A 23,064-nucleotide genomic window follows, 5' to 3' on the forward strand; every position below is an offset into this window, starting at 1 on the left:
GAACTCAGGTAAACTCCGAATGCTTTTGCACAGAATAACCAGACCACACACATGACAGCCACATGTAGAAAATGCTTTACACTTGCCTCCAGTGGACATTTTTCAATGAGGAGACCATCCCAGTGTAAGAAAAAAATACCCCACTGACAGAAAACACCCAGGAGTGCAGCTGACACATGTAGAAATATGATATTGATGAAGGTATCAGAGTTGGCCACCTTGAGCACCTGAGCCAGTTCACAGGCCCTTATGGAAGCTTAGTCCCTTCACAAGCAGAATGTGAATCAAGGAGACACAGAAGTTTAGGAACCAAGACATCAGAAACAGGAAGCCACAGAGCCAAGGGTTCATGATGGCTGTGTATTTCAGGGGATGACATATAGCTAGGAAACTGTCATAGGCCATCACAGCAAGTAACAAAGTATTCATCTGAAGAAAAAAAGTAAAAAAAAAAAAAAACATACCTGAGGGAGGCATTCTCCATAGGAGATATTTTTACTGTGCGCCTGGATGTTCACCTGCATCTTTAGGACTGTGCTGGAGGTTGGAGGAAAGGACAAGTTAGATAGGAAGAAGTATGTAGGTTGTGGAGGTGAGAGTCAGAGCTGGTGGCCAGGATAATGAGCAGGTTCCCAAGCACTGCAAGCAGGTTCGTGGGCAGGCATAGCCCAAAGAAAAGAGGCCACGGTTCAGGATGATCTGAGATACTGAGGAGGAGGAGCTGTGATGCACTTGTATGCTTCCAATCACTTGTTTTTCTACTTAACAAAGAAGCATAAGCTGTATTTTCAGTACAGATATCTGGCACCTCAGGAAGTGGCACATATATAAACATATATAACAAAATCACATTTGATTGGGTGTCAACAATCCACATTTCATTATACTGTGATTCATTTCAGTATTCACAGTATAATGATTCATTTAGCCAAGTTGTAGCTCATTTCCATTTTCATTGTTTGTAATTATTCAAAACTTCTTTTCTTCCTATTTCACATTGTCAGTTGTAAATTTGGAACTTATTTACACTTTCAGTTTCTCACACTGGAGAAACTATTTGGTATTTACACATGTGTGTCTTATTTATTTGACTTAAGAGTTTGGCCTCAATATGCATCGATTTTCCTATAAATGACTCTAGTTTCTCATTCTTTATGGCTGAGGAGTAGTCTGTTTTATAGAAGAACCATATCTCCTTTATCCAGTCACCAACTGATGGGCAATTGGGCTTTTTCTAAGTTTTAGCTATTACAAATTGTGCTGCTATAAACATGGGTGCACATATATCACTGTGGTGTGATTCTTTTAATTCTTTTGGAAAAATACAAAAGAGCTCAAGGTGTAGGGGAAGCAGGAATGGTAGGGGAAAGGAAATAAGGGAAAAGAAAAAATATAAGAAAATGGAAATAGAGTGTTTGTAAATAGGGGAGGGGGGTAAACGTAGGGTAGGGGGTATGGGGAAAAATGAAAACCAAGACCTGTCAATTACAAGATCCCAGTGATAAATGTAACTGTACTGTGTACTTAAAAAACTACCAGTAAACTCAATGAAAAAAATTTTCTTTAGTCTGTCAGAAATCTTACTTCTATCACAGCATTTCTTTTTTGTATTTATAGACATACATGATTTTCTTCTTTCTTAAGATCATTCTAAAATATTTGAAGGTGTTTGTTTATTATTTTGGATTATTCCCATATTTCATATCCAGTGTACCTATTTGTGTGATAAAGTATGGATTTATAGCTCAAATAATCTTTTTGTACAAATTGAAGATTCCTTGGAATGTGGCAGTTAACTCATAGGGCCTTATTTTTCTTAAAGGTATGATTATTACTATTATCTTACATTTGAGGATTAGTTCTGTTGTGTGCTATAGCATCCTCAAGAAGTTACAGCTATTCGTATTGTCATTATTCTCCCTTATTTTAATAATTTTGCATATCTTACTCTCCCACTTTATAGATTTGTAATTAATTTTAAAATAGGACTCTTCAGTCAGATTTCCTTGAATAAAATTTTGGGCTACCAATTTCTCATTTGTGTAATCTTGAGAAATTACTTAAACTCTCTTGGTCATAAACATTTTAAGTCTATAGTGAGAGTAGTAAATATTCACTGTATGACAGGACTGAATAAAAAGATTAAATGACAAGGAGATGTAACTGTTCTATTGTTATTCCTATAACATGAAATGGATAGTTCATAAATAATAATTTCTCTTCTTAATATATGCACAAATTTGTCTTTATTGTTACTGTTTATCAATATAAACTTAAACCAGGGAAAGTAATCAAAGGTGAAATTTTAGCCATATCAACAGAACTTGTCTGTTACCTCTTTTCACTGCTATACAGCACTTCAAATTAAAGAAGACTCCTGTGGATCCTCCCTTGTGAGATTTACTTCCAGGTGAATTTTTCTGAAATGAGGAAAAAAGGGTGTGGACTGAATAAATAAGAGGAAGGAAGACTATTACACAATCATTAAAATCAGGTACAAAACCTGTAGGATGTGTGTGCTCATGTGCCCATATCCTTGAGTGGTATGTTTTGTGTTCAAATAAGAACAGTTAATATGTTTTTGACTTGAATGAAAACATTCAAGACTTCTACAAATCAATCATCTTAACATCTTAAAATACAAATGGAAGATTAAAAATAAATGTTTACAATCTCTATGATTAAATGAGAGTATTATGAAGGCCTATAGAATGGAAGACTTGAGACATTTATAGCTAAGTGGATGCACACTGAAGTCAGACTCAAGTGAAATTAATAGGACATATATGTGTAAATATCGAATAGTTTCTGTGGTATGAAAAACTAAAAGTGTAAATAAGGATTAAAATATATAATTGATATTGTGTAACAGGTAGCAAAGGTCTAAAGAAGTAGGGGAGGTGGGAGGAGTAGGGGAAAGGTAAGAATGGAAAAGAAAAAGTATGAGAAAAGGAAAAACATGGAAACAAAGTCTTTTTAAATAGGTAGGGTGGAGGGGGTGAAAAGAGGGCAGGGGAATGAGAAGAAAAAGGAACCAAGATACATTATGCAAATGTCTCAGATCCCGACAGTTAATGTAATTCCTTTGCATACCTAAAGTATACCAATACACTGTAAAAAATAGGGAAAACTGTATTATGGGAAAGTTTTGAGGAGAGACTTCTCTAAGTTATGCATATTTGAGCCACGGCAGGAGTGATGGGTCATTGTCGATAAGAAGAGATAAGGAGAGAAGAAACATTCGAGACTACAAGAACAGAATGTGCAGGTGTTCTCTCTGTTGGTGAGCTTGCTATAGGAGAGGATTTGAAGAGCCAGAGTGATGGAGAGCAGAGATTGAGCATTAAGAGGGGGAGAGAGGGAGAGATTCCATTAGAGATCTCTTATGTCTTCTTCAATATCCCTGCACACTGTGAATTTTACCTTTACTTGTGGTCTGATTTTGGGACAGCCTGGCCTCATCATTTATCTTTTACAGAGCTAATGTTATTTCTGTCACATTGCATGTGCTGAATGAACACGATACTGAATGTATTTAATGAAGTTTGAAACATAAATGTTAAATATATCACAAAAAATAACCTTCAAACTTATATCCCAGAACATAGAAGAAAATCTCAATATTAAAGATAAATAAAATGCATTCATATCTATTTTAAATAACACATTATGGAGAACTAATTCCATTTCTAGAAATGGAAAGTGTCTTAACTAAACAAGGTTGGCAAATACAACTCATCACAAAAAGCAGGTCAATTAATTTAACTTCTAAATATAATCAAACTATCAATATTGGATTTAAGAAAAGTAGAATAGCTATTGCTGTGTTTTGCAGCTAGGGCTGAACCTGTCAGTAAATGAATAAGCCAGAGACAATTTTTTTTACTTCATCAAGAATGTTTTTGGTAACCATAATCAACATAAAAATGGTACATTAGAACAATAGTCATGTTCTCATAAATGGGGAAGCCATTAAGCACCACATTAGAGTGTTTGTTAAAGACGAAAATGCCAAAACACACTCGGTCAAATTAAGTCATTCAAAATGTTCCTGAGCATTCAGTGGGATTAGTAATATAAAAAGAAGGAAATCTAGCTAAGTATAAAACCTCAGGGTTAGTTGCATTATTGGAAGTTGCTACTGTGGATACTGGAGTAAAAGAATGAATTTAAGAATTTAGAATTAAAATAAGGTCTCATGTAGTAAAGCTGCCATTAAAAATAGAGGATATAAGGCAGTTACAGTGTAATATTCCCATAATCCCATGACTCAGGGATATGAGAGAGAAGGTTCAAAATTTTGCATCCAGCCTGGACCACTCAGCAACTTAGTGAGATTCTGTCTCAAAAGTGAAAAATAAAATAAGGGTCGTGGATGCAGTTTAATTTGAAGGCCCTGGGTTCTTCCCCAGTATTTAAAAAAAATTCAAAAAGGCATCCAATGAAGTTGAACAAAATGGACAATAATTTATGCACAGTAGATTTTATATGTCTAATTACTGAAAAAATATTTGGATGTCCAAACTGACAGAAAACTACATTATATGGGAAAGAATGAAGAAGAATTGGAGACTCTCTAGAAAATAACTCTTTTTAGACAGTGATTCTAAGTTTCAAAGAGTGGGGAAAAAAAGCAGAAGGATAGCTTGATAAGACAGATTTTTTTTAAGCAGGCATCAGACTCAGGACCTCGCTCTTGCCAGGCAGGCACTGGAACTGCTGAGGTACATCCTGATCCTCATAAGACAGGTTTTGATGGAAACTAAAATTTCTTCAAGGTACAGAGACTTCACGCTCACAGGATAAGTAAATTTGTTGTTATCCCAGGATCTTTATTGTATAAGAATAAAAGTTAAGGTGAGTACCCACTTGTTTTCTTTTTTCTCTGCCAGGAAACATGAACTCCTGCTGTTGGTTACAGCTGAAACTTTATCTTCTCCACTATCAGTTCCAGAGAAGCTCATTGGCTTTTAACAAAGGTTGGAAGTAGAAGAGTACAGGTAATGGGCAATGAGGGACTGTTTAAAGGTTCACATATGTCACAGATTAAATTCTCAGAGCTCCTCTTTAAATAAATTGTTCTACTGTCTTTGCGTTCTCTGAATAATTCAGGTCCCTTGGGGTATAGAGAAGAGAGTGAAATGAAAAAAATTTCAGACAGTTTTGAGTCCATGTGGTCAGCAATAGGAAGAGGGAGACAAGATTTTTTTTTCCTGTAAATATAAATCCATTATTTTCAGCCTGATTTTTAAAAATGTCAGGGATGCCCTGAGGAAAGCTAATTTGTAATGCAGCAGATCTTGAGAAGCATGTTGCTATATCTCTAATGAAGATTCTTTGTTTTTTTTTATTTATTTATTTATTTATTTATTTATTTATTCATTTATTTATTTATTTATTTATTTATTTATTTATTTATTTATTTTTGGTACCAGGGATTGAACTCAGGACCTTCTGATTGCTATGCAGCAACACTGAGCAAAACATTTGGCCTCCAATGAAGGTTCTCTGATGATATAATGGATTATTTACTGTCTGGATGCTAGTGAACATCAGAAATGTTTCTAAATTTTTCGTATTATTTTTTAATTTTGTGTATTTTTAAATTGACAGACGAAATTGTATTATAATTCTTCACAAACATTATATAGGGTAAAATGATTAGATTTTTAAAATACCATGCACAATACCTTATATAGTGATCCTCTTTGTGGTGAGATGCTTAATATGCCCTCACAAAATTTCAAGAATACAATATTTCATCACCAATCATAGTTACAATACTGTACAGTAAATCTGTAGAAAATATTCTTCCTATCTAGAATTGTATAAACTGTGCCCCAAATTTGTCCAATATTCCATCTCAATTCATAAACCTCTGATGATCTCCATTTTTTCTGTATATCTATCAGATAAACTTTTTTCAGATTCAGCATAGGATAGAGATCATATAGTAGATATCTTTCTGTCCTTGATTTATTTTACTTAGTATAATGTTTGGGTTCATCCATTTTGCTCTCAATGATGGGATTTCATTTTTTCATTTGACTACATACTGTTTGATTGCATATATATATATATATATATATATATATATATATATACCATGATTTATGTACACATTTATCTATCCATAATGGGTGGATTCTTAGGTTGATCCGCAATCTAGGGTATTGTGAACTGCACTCCAGTATATGCAGAAGCATGGATTGTTTATAATACATTGGATATATATCCTTTGGACATGTATCCACTAGCGAAAATGTTGCATTGTGTGGCAGTTCTAGTTTTATCTTCATGTAAAATCACAGTGTTATGATGTATGCTGATTGTATTAACTACTTTCACACAATGTGCACAAACATTTCCTTTTATCTACATCCTTATCAACAACTTTGCCTCTTTATTGTTAGTGCATGTTACTTGTTCTTAATAATTGTATTCAATGTGAGGAGATGGTACTTGTACATAATACATCTTTATTCTCTTATTTCATCTTTCCCTTTCTGCCTTCTATCTTCAGATCCTTTTCACATTTTAAAAATGGCTTAAGTGCCTGTTTCCTAATATCCATGCTATCTTTTCTTCTTTAAATTATTTATACTTTCCATAGCACAATGAAATTAGGAATAAATAGAAAAGAAACAAGAACTTCATAAATGCATGGAAATTTCCTCTGGGCCACAGAGGAAATTAAAGGAGAAATTAGAAAGTTTCTACAATGAAGTAATAATGCCAATACAACTTATCAGAATTTATGGGACACAGTGAAAGAAGTCCTGTGAGGGAAATTCATAGCAGTGAATGTCCATATTAGGAAAATGGAGTGAACTTAAATAAACAAACTGATGATGCACCTCAACCTTCTAGAAAATGAAGATAAAGAGACTCCCAAAGCTCATACAAGGGAGGAAATTATAAAGATCAGAGTAATGTGATGGAGACTAAGAGAATAATGTAAAAAATTCAATGAATGGGAAAGTTCCTTCTGCAAAGGTACAAAGAAAGGTACAAACCCTTAGCAAATCTTATTTTAAAAAGTAAGGAAAAGTCTCAAGTCTATACGTTTAGGAATAAAAAGGGTGAAATCACAATAGATCCAGCAGAAATCCAGATGGTACTTCTTCAGAAGAGTTTGTGAAGACTGTGTAGATTGGAGGAAAAGGGATTTCTTTCAGTTTCCTGATATCCTCTTTGATCTCTTTTGTCAGAGTACTATAGTTTTCAGTGTAAAGGTAATCTCTTTCTTTGCTACATTGATTCCTGAGTTTTTCATTTTCTTCAATGCTATTGCAAAAGGTGTGGTTTCCTAAATCTCTCTCTCTCTCTCTCTCTCTTTCTCTCTCTCTCCCCCCCCCTCAGTGAATTTGTTATTCATGCACAGGAATGCTGCTTTTGGAGGGTTGACTTTGTATCTAGCTATGCCACTGAATTTATTTATTAAATCTAGAAGTCCTCTGGTGGAGTTTTGGGGGTCTTCTATATAGAATATCCTGACATCTTCAAATAATGATAATTTAACTTTTTCTTTTTCTATCTTTGCTTCTTCTATTTCTTTATTTTGTTACTTGCTCCAGTTACTATTTCCAAAACTAAATTGAATAGGAGTGGTGATAGTAGATACCCTTGTCTTGTTCCTGATATTAGAGTGAAAGCTTTCAGTTTTTCAGCAGTTAGTATAATGTTAGCTGTTGGTTTGTCATAGGTAGCTTTTATTAGACTCAAGTAAAAATCATCTATTGAAATTTTACAAGATTTTGATCATGAATGGGTATTGGATTTTGTTAAATGCTTTTTCTGCACTATTCAGATGATCATGTAGTTTTCGTACTTGGATCCATTAATATAATGCTCTACTTTTATTGATTTGCATATGTTAAATCATCCCTGCATCAATGGAATGAATTCTACTTGATCATGTTGTATAATCTTCTTGATGGTTTGTTGCCCTCTGGTTGCTAGTACCTTACTCAGAAGTTTTACATCTAGGTTCATTGGGCAGCTTTTTAAAAGCAGTTTAAAATATTTTTAAATTACACAGACTATAGTTCTGTCTCTTCCTTAATGAATATACTTACCTGTGAATATTAATATTTTAAAATATCAAGATATCTAGCTTGGAATCAAACCTAACTTTTTCTTCAGAATACCTACATGTTAACTTCTTAACAGTTCCCTCATACATCAGTTTTGATACCAGAATCTTTAAATGTATCCTCATTTTAATTTTATTTTATTATTTATTTATTTGATTATTTTTTGGAATGGGGATCAAACTCAGGACCTTGCATTTCCAAAGCAGGTGTGGCACCACTGAGCTAAATCTCTGACCTCATCATTTTTAGAAAATAAAACTTTAGCATTACATATACCTATGCCCACTAATACACATAATTTTAAAATAACCTTTACCATTACCATATGCACCTCAGAAGTCATATTTTGGAGTGTTTTAGGAGACCAACTATGATATTTGAGTTCTTAATACCTTTGCATGATTCTGTTCTCCTGAACACATGTTCCTCAAAAGAAACTACTGCCTTTAGATCAAGGAGTAATTTTAATGTTAATATATATGCATCAGTAATTATTTGTACACACATAGCACTTTCATATAATACTAAACTACATACTGCCTACAGCACACGTACACAGTTTACATTGTAACAACTTCGAGTTGCATATACTGAACTCATTAAAATGTGGTAAAGTACATACATTATTTTAAAGTGCTTAAACTGGTGCACAGCATTAATTGAGGCAGGGATATCTTTTAGCAAGTTTTTTATACAAACTTTTCAAAGTCCTTCTGCCTTTCTCTGTGTCAAACAGAGGAAAATTTCTAAGTAGCATATTCATTGGTGACTGCTATATGAATTACAACATATTCCATTTCCTATTAATCATCTACCTTTACTTGTCTCAAAAAGTCCATCCTAATCAAATGCAACTTATTACTCAACATTTCCTGTCAAAAATGTTATGGATGGATACCAACTAATAGTCTTTTCATGATTATTGACCAAGTAATTTCATCTCATACAAGGAATGTATTTTCACTTGCTTCTGTAGTGGAGTCAATGTCCTGGCAGATGTGGATTTTCTATAAAATTGAATGCTACTCAGCCATAAAGAATGAGAAATTAGACTCATTTATAGGAAAATGGATACATTTTGAGGATATACTCCTAAGTGAAATAAATGTCACACATGTGTAAATACCAAATAGTTTCTCTGGTGTGAAAAACTATAATAGTACACAAGATCCTAACAAGATAATGAACAATGTGAAACAGTAAGAAAAGGGGTAAAGGTGTAGGGAAAGTTCCAGGTAGGGGAAAGGGAATAAGAGAAAAATATGAGAAAATGAAAAAATGGAAATAAAATGTTTGTAAATGGGGAGGGGAAGGGGATGAATGGAGGGCACAGACAAGGGGAAAAAATGAGAACCAAGACCTGTCATGTAAAGGTACAAGATCCCAGTAATGAATGTAACTGTACTGTATACCTAGAATGTACCAATAAAAAGAAAAAAAAAGAACTAGCTTACTGTCAAAAATACCCACTACATTTATTAAAACATCAACATTTATTAATGTTTGCCTCAGAACTAATGCTTTACAAATATTTGAATTTTTTACATATTTGATACATTATACAGGCTTGATACTTCATACAAATTTAAATTATTGTCTACTAAATTTTAGTTTTTGAAAGCTACATAATTCCATTCTCTTGCACACATCCCTAAAGGCAATGCATGTCAATAGCTGGGTGAGTAGATCTGACTTGATGTCCTCATATCAGTGTGGACTTATGGGTCCCTAAACAGATTCTCAAAAATCTTACTTCAAATATTCTTAATTTTTAGTACCCATGAAACGTTTTCTTAAAAACATAGACTGAAATTAACTAATATTCTTCTAAGCACTCTACAACATACCTGCTGTCCTGAAATGAACTAATTTATATGCACATGTAGATTCAAGGCTTGCTGTGAAGTACTTCTGCCTATTTCAAATTCTTTCACTGTTGTTCAGCTTTGTCAGGACATGCTATAATTTGTTACTTTATTATTACAATGGTATTCTTTCAACATTTTTGTGCCTCTCTTCATTTTGTACAAGTGAAAATTACCAGCCACTATGTGAGACAAGAGTGTTTGTTTTAACTCCAACATATGGTGTATACTAAATGTTACTATCACTTGTGCTTTTCCCAATAAAAAGTCAGTCCTATCATATACATCATATTACTTTTAAGTTATAGATTCAAAATTTTCCTGAGTCATGTCTAATACTAATCCTTGCATCACTACTGACCATTTCAGCCTTATATACTCATTACCTATTAATATTTGGAGAAGCATACATCATATGTTTATTGCATGCTTCATACAATAGTATAAACTAGAAATCAACTCAGATATCAAAAATAAAAACAACCTGCCACACTTTACATACTAGTAAGTGGTGGGGACAAAATTCCAAATTAAATTCTCAAGCTCTGTGTGGGATCCACAAATGTCTCAAGCAATTCTACATGATTTTTGGAAAAATCATTTCACAATTACATCATTATGAGAGCCTAGTTTTACTGTCTACAGGCCAGCTATGGCATGTTAAGACACAACTCCACCTTTGCCTCCAGTCACACCTAAAACGTCAATGGTCCGGTGATGCTGTGTTTCTCCAGGACAAGATTACTCTAGTTGGAGACATCCTGGGAAGAACAAATCTTCATCTGCAAAGTTCCTCATTTTTCTAGAATTTTTGCCACTGCTGCCATTGCCCTTTGAATCACCTATTTCATTTGTTACTCTCTTCATGACCTCTCACTGCCATGTGTAATCTGTTACATTTGTTTCTCCTGATATATGGAATAAAGGTATGGCAAGTTTGAGGGCTTTCATCTGTGTTGCCCAGAGTAGCACTGATCAGGCCCAAAGCTAAGCTTCTTCTCTAAGTCTCATTTTTTTCTATCTTCGCTGTCTAATAAATGAATTCACCTTGTGCTGTCATGGCTCACAGGAGACTAGGACTTACTGAAAAGGTTCTATTAATGTCCTCTTTCCCTGTCCCCAACACATAAATCATTCTGCTCCTTAACCAGAATAAAGTTTTCAGTAGAGATTTTTATGTCTACACTGCAGTTATATATGGGAGAATTAAACACTTTTCAGTTTTAGAGTTGGAGAGAGATCTAACATGAGTTGATTTATCCTATAGAAGTTGAGAAGGATGATTTATAAGAGAGGAGAAGGATGTGGACAGCTTCAAGGAAAGAATGGAGTGTGGGTTAGGCATGAAAGAAAAACTAATCATTGTAGATCTTTTCAACCTTTACTCTTTACTTCTTAAAGATTCCTTCCAAAAATGCATGCAGTAGTTTTCACTCCTCTCTCCACGGTGATCTACTTGGGGCTCCTAAGTGTAGAGTACAAAAAGAAATGTGTCCTTTCTGGAGGGACTGGAAGAGAAAAAACTAGTTGGTTTGTAAAAGGAAATATGTGCCATGATTTGCCTGGTAAAATGTTCTGTGTGTGTGTGTTATCAGATAGCCTCATGTAAATATGTGTTCACTATTTTCTACCCAACAACTTGTGATTAATTATACAAAAATGCAGTGCTCCTCTTTCCTTTTAAAATAATACAGAGGCTTTTACTCAGAAATATTGTACACATAAAATGAAACAAAGTATGTATAATACATGACTTAGATGCTGCCATTAAGGAGAACTTCAGTTATTGTTTTGTGACCTTATGTTTGTTTTCATCCTCCCCATTGTCCTCTTCATCTCTACCATAATTCTCTGGGGATGCTGAGGAAATAGTTTACTGACAACCATAGTATGTTATCACATGTTAGATGTCACTGAGAAGTAGGAACAGTGTGCAAGGAAAGGAAAACTTTGAGATTTTGGGTCCTCCATAGTAATAAAGTACATGCATTTCACTGTCCTCTTAGCTGACATTGCGCACAGTCTTATCATCCCATCTCACTGTGCAGACTTTCACGTCTTCATGATGGGAAGTAATGTTTCCAACAGCCCCATCCTCTGTCCATCACTTCTGAGTTAACCTGTATGTTTCCACATTCCTCACCTCCTGAGGAACAGAAAAATCTCAAGGACAGCCCAGAGAATTGTTATGGATGATGTTTGAGCTTCCTCAAATTTAGATGAACATGAAAGAGATACAGATATCTCAAGATATCAAACAGACACTGGAAGAACTGACAGGTTCTGTCATATCACATAATCTTGAACTCTCGATGCATACATGCAGCTTATAATTATCCATATAGGGCCATATTGTTTTATTATTTAATTATTTTAATTCATTGAATTTCAGAAATTAAATGGAAGTTAAAAATGAACATCACAAAGATTTGGGGCTCTTTTTTTACACAGACGACATATTAAGAATATTGTTATCTTTGGTAATTTTTTTCCTTTTTTAATCAAGTCCTCAGCTTTTTATTTACATTGTTCATTGTGGAAAGATATACTTATCTAAGGTACCATTTTAAGTGGTTTTAAGTGCAGAGTTTGGTTACATACATTGTAATACTTTTTGCCAAACTCACACTTAGTCATCTCCAAAAACTTTTCACTTTCCCAACTGAAATTTGCACCTTTAGGAACAATGATAATATTACCCCTTGAACTCCTTTGATTCTGCAATGAAACATTGTATAAAATTAAAAATGTTAAATTTCAGAAACAATGAAACCAAAAAGAAAACATTTAAAAATAAGATTTTGATTTTCTTTTTTACCACATTTTCTAAACTACATTCCAAATAAATAGTAAGAAGATTAGATTTTCCAAAGGTGGAGCCTCTTCAGGGTGCTACTGACGTCCCTGTTCCTCAGGCTGTAGATGAAGGGATTCAGCATGGGGGTGACCAGAGTGTACATCAGTGAGGCCACCATGCCCTCTTTGGAAGTATGTGATGCACTTGAACCAAGATACATCCCAACACTTGTTCAAAAAAATAAGCAAACAACTGACAGATGAGAACCACAGGTAGAAAAGGCTTTGTACCTCCCCCCAGATGATGGGAATTTCAGAATTGCAGAAACAATTTTATAATAGGAGAAAATTATCCCTGACATAGGAAAACAACCAAATAGGATACCAATCATATATGTGACTATGTTTTTGATTACAGTATCAGAACATGAAAGGTCAAAGAGTTGAGAAGGGTTACAAAAGAAACTAGCAATTTCCACATCTTTGAAACAGGAAATTTGTAAGGAAACTAAATAGTGAACCTGAGAATCCAAAAGGCTAACAAAGACTGAGAGTAAAACTAAGAAGACACAGTGGTGAGGGTTCATAATGACTGCATAATGCAGGGGTTGGCAAATGGCCACAAAACGATCATAGGCCATCACAGTCAAAAGCATGTCATCTACAGATGCAAAAAAGATAAGAATAGAAATCTGTGAAAGACAGCCCTCATAGGAGATGACCCTGCTGTTAGTTGAGATGTCCACAATCAACTTTGGAACTGTGGTGGAGGTGAAACAGATGTCAGCCAAGGACAGGTTGGAGAGGAAGAAGTACATGGGGATGTGGAGATGGAAATCAGATGTAACAACCAGGATGATGAGCAGGTTCCCAAGCACTGTGACTAGGTACATGGACAGGAACAGTCCAAAGAGGATGGGCTGCAGGTCTGGGTCCTCTGAGAAGCGCATGAGGTAGAACTCTGAGACACATGTGAGATTATGTCCTTCCATGTTGCTTGAGCACATTTAAATAAATTCCATTGAAAAAATGTAATAAAATATATCACACAATAATCTTCATATATTCTGAGTGCAAGTATCCATAAGCATAGAATTCCCACCAGAGATCCACAGACCTTCAGCAGCATTGCTGTATTGTGACAAACTCCACCATGGAGTACTCACTGTTGGGTGGTTTCTTTTCCACCTTCACATTACTTGTCCTCTACTGCACAGTGTTATCAGACCAAGGACACAGATTACTGAAGTACTTTATCACAGTGAAATGCTCAGAGATCCACAGACCTTCAGCAGCATTGCTCTATTGTGACAAACTCCACCATGGAGGACTCACTGTTGGGTGGTTTGTTTTCCACCTTCACATTACTTGTCCTCTACTGCACAGTGTTATCAGACCAAGAACACAGATTACTGAAGTCCTTTATCGCAGTGAAATGTAGGAAATGTTTTCCAAAAAGTATAGAGGATAGTTAAGCCATCCACCTTTAAGAAAATATGATTCTATTGGAAGAAAACTGATAAGTATTGAAATATTCCTCATTTTATACCATAAAATGCTAAAAATTACCTTGAGTAGGGCATCTACAAGTACTATAAAATGTAGGACTACATTATCTGAAAATTAAATTCAAGTTAATTCTCTTCTGAGAACCAAGACCGTGGAAATGTTTTCCAAAAAGTATAGAGGATAGTTAAGCCATCCACCTTTAAGAAAATATGATTCTTTTGGAAGAAAACTGATAAGTATTGAAATATTCCTCATTTTATACAATAAAATGCTACAAATTACCTTGACTAGGGCATCTACAAGTACTATAAAATGTAGGACTACATTATCTGAAAATTAAATTCAAGTTCATTCTCTTCTGAGAACAAAGACCGGTCATGTAAAGGTACAAGATCCCAAAAATAAATGTAACTGTACTGTATACCTAAAATGTACCAATAAACTCAATAAAAAGAAAAAAAAAGAATATTTTCTTTTGAGCCACTGTGTAAAAAATTACAAATTTTTCATTTTGCTTGTTTTTACTGGTTTCGTGTTTTAAGTATGTAAGCACTTACCCAGCCATTGTATACAAATTGTACATAAATTTTGTTTGTGTATAAATTATTAAATATAAAACTTTCATCTTTACCTTTGTTGCATTCAAATTTATATATCACAGATTCTGATATGTGCACATAATCTTTTGAAATAATCACCACCAATATAGATTGGTGTACACTGTATATGTCAATAAAAATGACAAATGATAAAAAGTAACTTTGCCTTTTAAATTAAGACACCTCTTCGCTGACTCTAGTCTACCATAGCCTGATAATAAGCATAACTGCTATTCTGACATAAGACTTCTTATATCAAGTTGATAACTTTGGAAACAAAGAAACTCCAGGGCCCTGGTTGAGTCCCAGCCTTCCTAATTCTAACCAACAGATTTTCACATCAACCTTTCCAGGTATATGAGTGGAATTGTTCCTATTACAGCTATGTGATGAAAACTGAGATCTATATTTTCATGTAGCCATTCTGTCACTTAATTGGGAAAAATCTCAAAATGCTACATGAAATAATGTAAGCACACCTTAAAACACAGCTGCAATAGAAAAAGGTACATGAAATCTTGTAAACACACATGTAAATAATGTAATTATCCTCTATAAAATGGGGATAAGAATTACCTACCTTATGTAGGTACTGTAAGAAAATATTTTGAAAGTCATTTAATTTGCATCACTGTTGATTCTAATTTAGGCGTATATTTATCTGGAGACATTGTCATATATCCAAATACTCTAGGCTTAGCCTAATATATTAATAAAAAAATGTACATTTCTAATTTTTGAGTCTCTTTCTTAAGTGAAAGTTGAGAACCACTCTTTGAGGATATTCACTGGCATTTGGAAAATCTCCCATTCATATTATCTTTATAGATATTAGCATATAAATGTATAATTCTATTTACATCCTCATTAATATTCTTTAGATATCTGAACAAATAACCTAAAATTTTTAGTACTTCCTACAATTTCTTTCTCTGCTGTCCTCAAAAGAATCTGTTGTCATGAATTTTATGGGTAGATTTCCATGTCAATGCTTCCAGGTCAACACTGATTTATGAATCCACAAGCAATTTTCTTAAAAATTTACTTAAAAGAGGGGCCAGTGATTTAGCTCAGTGGTGTCTCTGCCTTCCTCACAAGGGCAAGATCTGAATTCAATCCCCAGGAACCCCCAAAGAAAGAGCCTTTCATGCAAAGAAGACCTCCCCACGAGAACACGCTTCTCAAAAAAGAGCTGCTTCATCTCTCTCCAGAGAAGAGAAGCACAAGAGGAAGCGCCTGGCACAGAGACAGATTCCCACTTAATGGACATGAAGTGCCCAGGACACCACAAAAAATTCCATAAAAGTCATGCACAGATGTAGGCTGCTCCACTGTCCTCTTCTAGGCTACAAAAAGAGAAGCAAGGCTCACAGAGGATCCTCCTTCAGGAGGAAGGAAGCAGCACTCACAGTGACCTGTGTCAAGATGATTGGGAAGCCACCCAAGGAACACATTTTGGATAAAAAAACAAACTACCTGAAAGGGACCTAAAGTGTGTTACAGAACATCTACTGCTCCCAAGCAGACTAGCTTATATCTACATGTAGTGGTTTTAGGTCTTCAACCAATTCACGGCCTTATCAGAGAGGATGGAGATTTAGGGAGAGAAAGAGATGCCTTGTTTACCATGTAAATAAATTATTATAATAATATTTTCTAAGTTCTTGTGCTTCTTTCCCTGTCACTCATGTAAAAAGTTGTTATATATTACTGTGATATTTTTCTGATTTCCAAAAAATAATGCACAGAAATTTTCAACTTTTTGGGCAACATAGTTGACTCATTTTACCTACATCCTCTTTTTCCTCAGATACACCTTAAAGATATTCTTGACATCTTTCCAGTAATGATCTCTGTATGACACCACACAAAGAAATTTCATCATCACATGAGGAATAACATTTCTGTTTCCCATCAGTTTTGGATACTGTGCAAAGGGATAGCACTGAAGGAATGAACATGTTAGACCTGTGTCACTGACCTGTTAATGAGGGCAGAATGTGTGTAAATCTCTCTTCCTCTCTGTGCTCATATATTAGAGGAAAATAAGAATAATAACACATATGCATATCTGTAGCAACTAAAGAAACTTAGAACTTAATCATTTAGCAATTGTGAGATTTCTCCATCTCAAATGCATTAATTTCTGCTGTGACCTTTACAATTTCCTCCCTTGTGTGGACCTTAGGACTTGATTTGTTCTTTTCCTAGAAGACTGAGTTTCAACATTAGGCTGTTTATTTGAGATCGCTCTTTTTTACTGATGTGAGAATTCACTGTTATAAATTTTCCTTATAGGGCTGCTTTCATTGCTTCCCATAAGAGAGATTTTGCTTTTAAAATAAATATATACACCTTTAAACAAGTAAGAAGTTTATTACATATAGTAAACCATATTCCAATGGCACTGGAGCATGAAATGATATGAAGGTTTTTTTTTTAATCTAAGCTTGAAGCATATAGTCACCAGCTTCTTTTTCTTTGTGGCTTTGAAAAAATGTGGATATTTCTGTGTTTTTTAAAATAATGTATGGAGATACAATTAAGTGGATTATAGGGTCCATGTGTCCATGACACAGAAAAAACAAAAGCAAGATTGAAATAATAATTTTTTCTTTCCCTCCACTACAACCAAAATCATAAAATTTCTATTCCTTATAACTTATATTTTTCATATATATTCCCTCACTTCTGACCATCAAAAATGTCATGCTTCTCCTCAGAATAAGGAAATAATAATTTTTAGTATCATTCTGATTTCAGGGAAATCCCTGTTCACTTACTGGGTAATGCTGTTTCTCTGCTGGTCATAGCCAATGAGAGAAGACTCAAAACCTTCTTACATCTGCTGTCCAGTGAAGGTTCAATCTCTGTTTTGGGGATTGAAATGAACACAAAGACACATAGAAGTTTCATAATATATACAACAATAGATCCTGGAACACAAGTATGGAGCTAGACACAGGACCAGAGTTACTGAAGGGCTCGAGGCTAATTATTGACTAGTTTGTGACCTTAGGGGCTCAATGCACAGAGCTCATAATTAGCGAAATTGGTCCATGCTGTCCCAATCTCTAAGGATTTCCCTACTCTAATGGAAGAAGGAGACAAAAGAAATACAAATGTTCAGAAAAGATTTGAGGTTCTTCATCTAGTCAGAGAAAACTAGTTCATACTAATCACTTTAGCCATTTATACTATTTTTAAAATGGTGATTTGCCTTATTTCATTTTTGAAATGAAATACATACAACAAAAGTACAATTTTAACCATGGTCAGTATACACATTAATACCATTGTGAGTCACTCAATATCATATATCTTCGAGAATTTTTAGTAAAAGGTGAAAGATTTATGCAATCTAGAGAGAAACCATGGACTGATAGGAATCCATGAAATAGCAGGAGAAAATACAAATGACTTAAAAAAGATCATTACAAAATTAATGACAGAAAACTTCCCAAACAGAAGGGAAGAATTACACATACAGATAAGTGAGGCATATAGAACTCCAACTAACCATGATCAAAAAAAATCTACACCTAGACATATAATAATCAAAATCCCACAAATCCAACAGAAGAACAAAATACTACAAGCAGTGAGAGAAAAGGAACAACTCACATGCAAACGAAAGCCCATTAGAATCACAGCAGACTTTTCAACACAAAACTTTAGGTCAAGGAGAGCCTGGAGTGAGGTATTCCAAGTTTGAAAAGAAAATAACCTCCATCCTAGATTGCTGTATCCTGCAAAACTCTCTTTCAAAATGGATGGGGAAATAAGATATTTCCATGACAAAGAACACCTGAGAAACTTCATGAACACCAAACCAGCACTGCAAGGAATTCTAAACAATATCCTATAAAAGGGCAATGAAGGTCACTACACCATGAGGCCCAACAGACCAGATCAAATAGGCAAGGCAAGAAACTAAAAGGAGAAAGGACAAAAACTAAAAAAGAGTCAACAAAAGGACAGTAACATAACAATAATAAGTCAGAACATATCAGTTATAACCATCAATGTCAATGGCCTCAATTCACCACTCAAGAGAAATAGACTGACAGAATGGATTAAGAAGAAAAATCTAACAATATGTTGTATACAAGAAACACACCTAGTACAAAAGGAAGCCCATAGACTGAAAGCAAAAGGATGGAAAACAATTCTCCACATGGCAGGAGCCCAGAAAAAAGCAGGGGTAGCAATCTTATTCGAAGACAAAGTAAATTTCAAGCCAAAACTCATTAAGAGAGACAAGGAAGGCCACTACATCCTTGTAAAGAGAACAATTCAAGAGGAAGAGATGACAATCATAAGCATATATGCAGCAAATATAAATGCCCCCAATTATATAAAACAAATATTAAGTAACATGAAAAACCAAGTAAGCATTAACACAACTGTAGTGGAGGATTTAAATACGCCACTATCACACATGGACAGATCATCTAGGCAGAAAATCAACAATGAAATAATAGAACTGAACCAAGCTTTGGAACACATGGACTTATTAGATGTCTATAGAATATCCCACCACACAAAATCACAATATACATTCTTTTCAGCTGCACATTGGTCATTCTCCAAGATAGACCACATATTGGCTCACAGAACAGGTCTGAATAAATGCAAAAAATTGAAGTTATCCCCTGTATATTATCAAATCATAGTGCAATCAAGCTGGAGATCAGTACCACAAGAAACTGTAGGAACTTCACAAACACATGGAAATTCAACAACACTCTCCTGAACAATCAATGGATCACAGAAGAAATTAAAGGAGATATTACATAGTTTTTACAAATAAATGAAAATGCCAGTACAACATACAGGAATCTATGGGACACAATGAAAGCAGTTCTACAGGGATAATTCACAGCACTGAATGCCCAAACTAAGAAAATCAGTGACCTAAAATAAAAAAACCTAATGATGATTTTTACACTCCTAGAAAAACAAGAGCAAGAAAAACCCAAAGCTCGAACAAGACAGGAAATTATAAAGATTTGAGCAGAAATCAATGCAATGGAAACTAAGAAAATGATACAAAAAATAAATCAAAGAGTTGGTTTTTTGGAAAGAATACATAAAATTGATAAACTCTTAGCAAACCTTATCAAAAACAGGAAAGAAAAGGCTCAGATCCATGCAATCAGGAATGAAAAATGTGAAGTCACAACAGATCCAACAGAAACCAAGAGGATTATTAATACCTACTTTGAGAACCTGTACTCCAATAAAATGGAAAACAGAAGAAATGGACAAATTTTTAGATACTTATGAATGACCAAAGTTGAACAAAGAAGATAAAAACATTTTAAACACTCCAATTTCAGTCAGTGAAATTGAAAATGTATTAAAATTTATAGAAATGGACAAATTTTTAGATACTTATGAATGACCAAAGTTGAACAAAGAAGATAAAAACATTTTAAACACTCCAATTTCAGTCAGTGAAATTGAAAATGTAAATTAAAATTTACCAACAAAGAAAAGCCCAGGTCCTGATGGATTCACTGCTGAATTTTACAAGACATTTAGAGAAGAACTACTGCCTTAACTCTTCAAACTTTTCAATGAAATTGAAAGGGAAGCTATACTTCCAAATTCATTCCTGGAATCAAGTATCACTTTGATTCCCAAACCAGGGAAAGATACAACTAAAAAATAGATCTGCAGGCCAATCTCCTTAATGAATAGAGGTGCAAAAATCCTTAATAAGATACTAACAAACAGAATACAAAGGATCATCAAGAAGATCATACATCCTGACCAAGTTGGATTTATTCCAGGGATGCAAGTATGATTCAACATATGTAAGACAATAAATGTAACACAGTATATTAACAGAGTCAAAGACAAAAACCATATGGTCCTCTCAATAGAAGCATAAAAAGCATTTGACAAAATTCAACACCCATTCATGATAAAAAAAACCTTCAAAAATTGGAATAGATGGTTGATACCTCAATTTAATAAAGGCTACCTATGAAAAACCAACAGCCAATATCACATTAAATGGCCCAAAACTGAAAACCTTCACATTAAGATCAGGAACAAGACAAGGATGCTCATTATCACCACTCCTCTTCGATATAGTTCTGGAAACATTAGCCACAGCAATTAAACAAGAGAAAGAAATTAAAGCAATAAAGATAGGAAAGGAAGAAGTTGAACTGTCATTATTTGCTGATGATATGATACTCTACATTGAAGACCCAAAAAACTCCACCAAAAGACTTCTGGACTTAATTGACACCTTTAGCAGAGTAACTGGATACAAGGTCAACACCCCAAAATCAATAGCCTTCTTGTACACAAATAACAGATTCACTGAGAAAGAAATTAGAGAAACAATTCCTTTCACAATAGCACCCAAAAAAATGAAGTATCTGGGAATCAATCGAACACAAGGAGCAAAAGAGCTCTACACTGAAAACTATAGCACCCTGAAAAAAGAGATCAAGGAGGATATAAGAAAATGGAAATATGTCCCCTGCTGCTGGGTAGGAAGAATCAACATAGTGAAAATAGCCATACTACCAAAACTGCTATACAGATTCAATGCAATACCAATTGAAATTCCAACACTATATTTCACAGAACTAGAAAAAAGAATCCAAAAATTCATTTGGAACCATAAGAGACTTAGAATAGCAAAGGCCATCCTAGGCAACAGACACATGGCAGCGGTCATAACAATTCCCAATTTGAAACTACACTAAAAAGCCACTGTGATAAAAACACCATGGTAAAGAAACAGATCTGAGGATCAGTGGAACAGATTGGAAGATGAAAAAACAAATCCAGATGTACTCAGCTACCTCATCTTTGACAAAGGAGCTGACCATCCTCAGTGGAGGAAAGATAGCCTCTTCAATAAATGGTGTTGGAAAAACTGGATCTCAACCTGCCAAGCATTAAAACTGCACCCTTATCTTTCACTATCCACTAAATTAAAATCCAAGTGATAAAAAATCTAAATATTAAAACAGAAACAGTAAACATGCTGAAAGATAAGTTAGGCGGAACTCTGGAAGATATAGGCATAGGAAAAGACTTTATGAACAAATCCTCAGTAGCATGGGAACCAGCACAAAGAATCAACAACTGAGATCTCATCTTACTATAAAGCTTCTGTACTGCAAAGGAAACCATCAAAAGAACTAAGAGACAACCTACAACGTGGGGAAAAAATTTTACCAGCTGCTCTTCAGACAAAGGACTATTATCTGGAATATATAAAGAACTCAAAGCAATCAGGCCCCCCAAATACAAAGACCTCATTCAAAAATGGGCATCCGAAATGAACAGACATTTCTCATACAAAGATTTAAAAGCAGGAAGTAAATATTTGAAAAAATGTTCCACATCACTCGTCATTTGAGAGATGCAGATGAAAACAAAACTGAGATTCAACCTCACCCCACAAAGAATGGCTGCTGTCAAGAAATCACACAATAACAAATGTTGGCGGGGTTGTGGGGAGAAAGGAACCCTTCTCCATTGTTGGTGGGAGTGCAGACTGGTGCAACCACTATGGAAATCAATATGGAGATACCTCAAAGAGCTTGGACTGGAGGTTCCATTTGACCCAGCCATCCCTCTGCTGCATGCTTCCCCCACCCGCACATCTGTGCTGCAAAAGATGGCCTTCTACCAGCGCTTCTGCCAGGTTCTCTCCAACAACCTGGACACCATCTATGATGTGAGCTTCATCCCCGATTGCGTCCTTCAACCCGTGTTGGAGAGGTGCCTGCCTCACCAGCTGCATCGCATAGAGACGTGCAACCCAGGGCTAGCTGAAAAGACGCCTCATTTATGGAAACCCCACTGTCACAAAGACTTCAAGTACCACAGGCCCGAGGAGCATGAGTCCTGGCAGGAGATGTACTTGGGGCTGGAGGAGGCCTGCGCTCAGCGACTCCAAGCCCTGATGACCAGGATTCGAGCTGCACGGGCCAATGAGCCCCCTGCCAGACAGACCAAGCTGATCGCTTTCAGCCCTGGGTCCTCCAGCAGGCAGGAGGAGAACATTGCGCGTGGAGGTTCAGGGGGCAGTGGAGGGCGAGGAAGAGGAGGAGACGGAGGAGGACCAGAAAGACAAAGAGAAGGAGGAAGAGGAGAGAGACAGACAGCAGAAAAGGGAACAGGAGGGCGAGGAAGAGGAGGAGGAATAGGAGGAGGAGGAGG

At 35.2% G+C, this 23,064-nt stretch overlaps 1 protein-coding gene across 1 annotated transcript; it reads right to left on the reverse strand.

Moving 5' to 3' along the window:
• Positions 1–237: 237 nt before the first annotated feature.
• Positions 238–13,650, reverse strand: LOC104851113 (putative gustatory receptor clone PTE01). Its single transcript, XM_033757311.1, is given in 3 exon segments — positions 238–429; positions 12,563–12,679; positions 12,862–13,650. Coding segments are annotated over 3 exon segments (1,098 nt in total).
• Between the last annotated feature and the right edge of the window lie 9,414 nt (positions 13,651–23,064).

Source organism: Fukomys damarensis, unplaced genomic scaffold, assembly GCF_012274545.1.
Source record: "Fukomys damarensis isolate Sample0158 unplaced genomic scaffold, DMR_v1.0_HiC HiC_scaffold_30, whole genome shotgun sequence".
Taxonomy (NCBI): domain Eukaryota; kingdom Metazoa; phylum Chordata; class Mammalia; order Rodentia; family Bathyergidae; genus Fukomys; species Fukomys damarensis.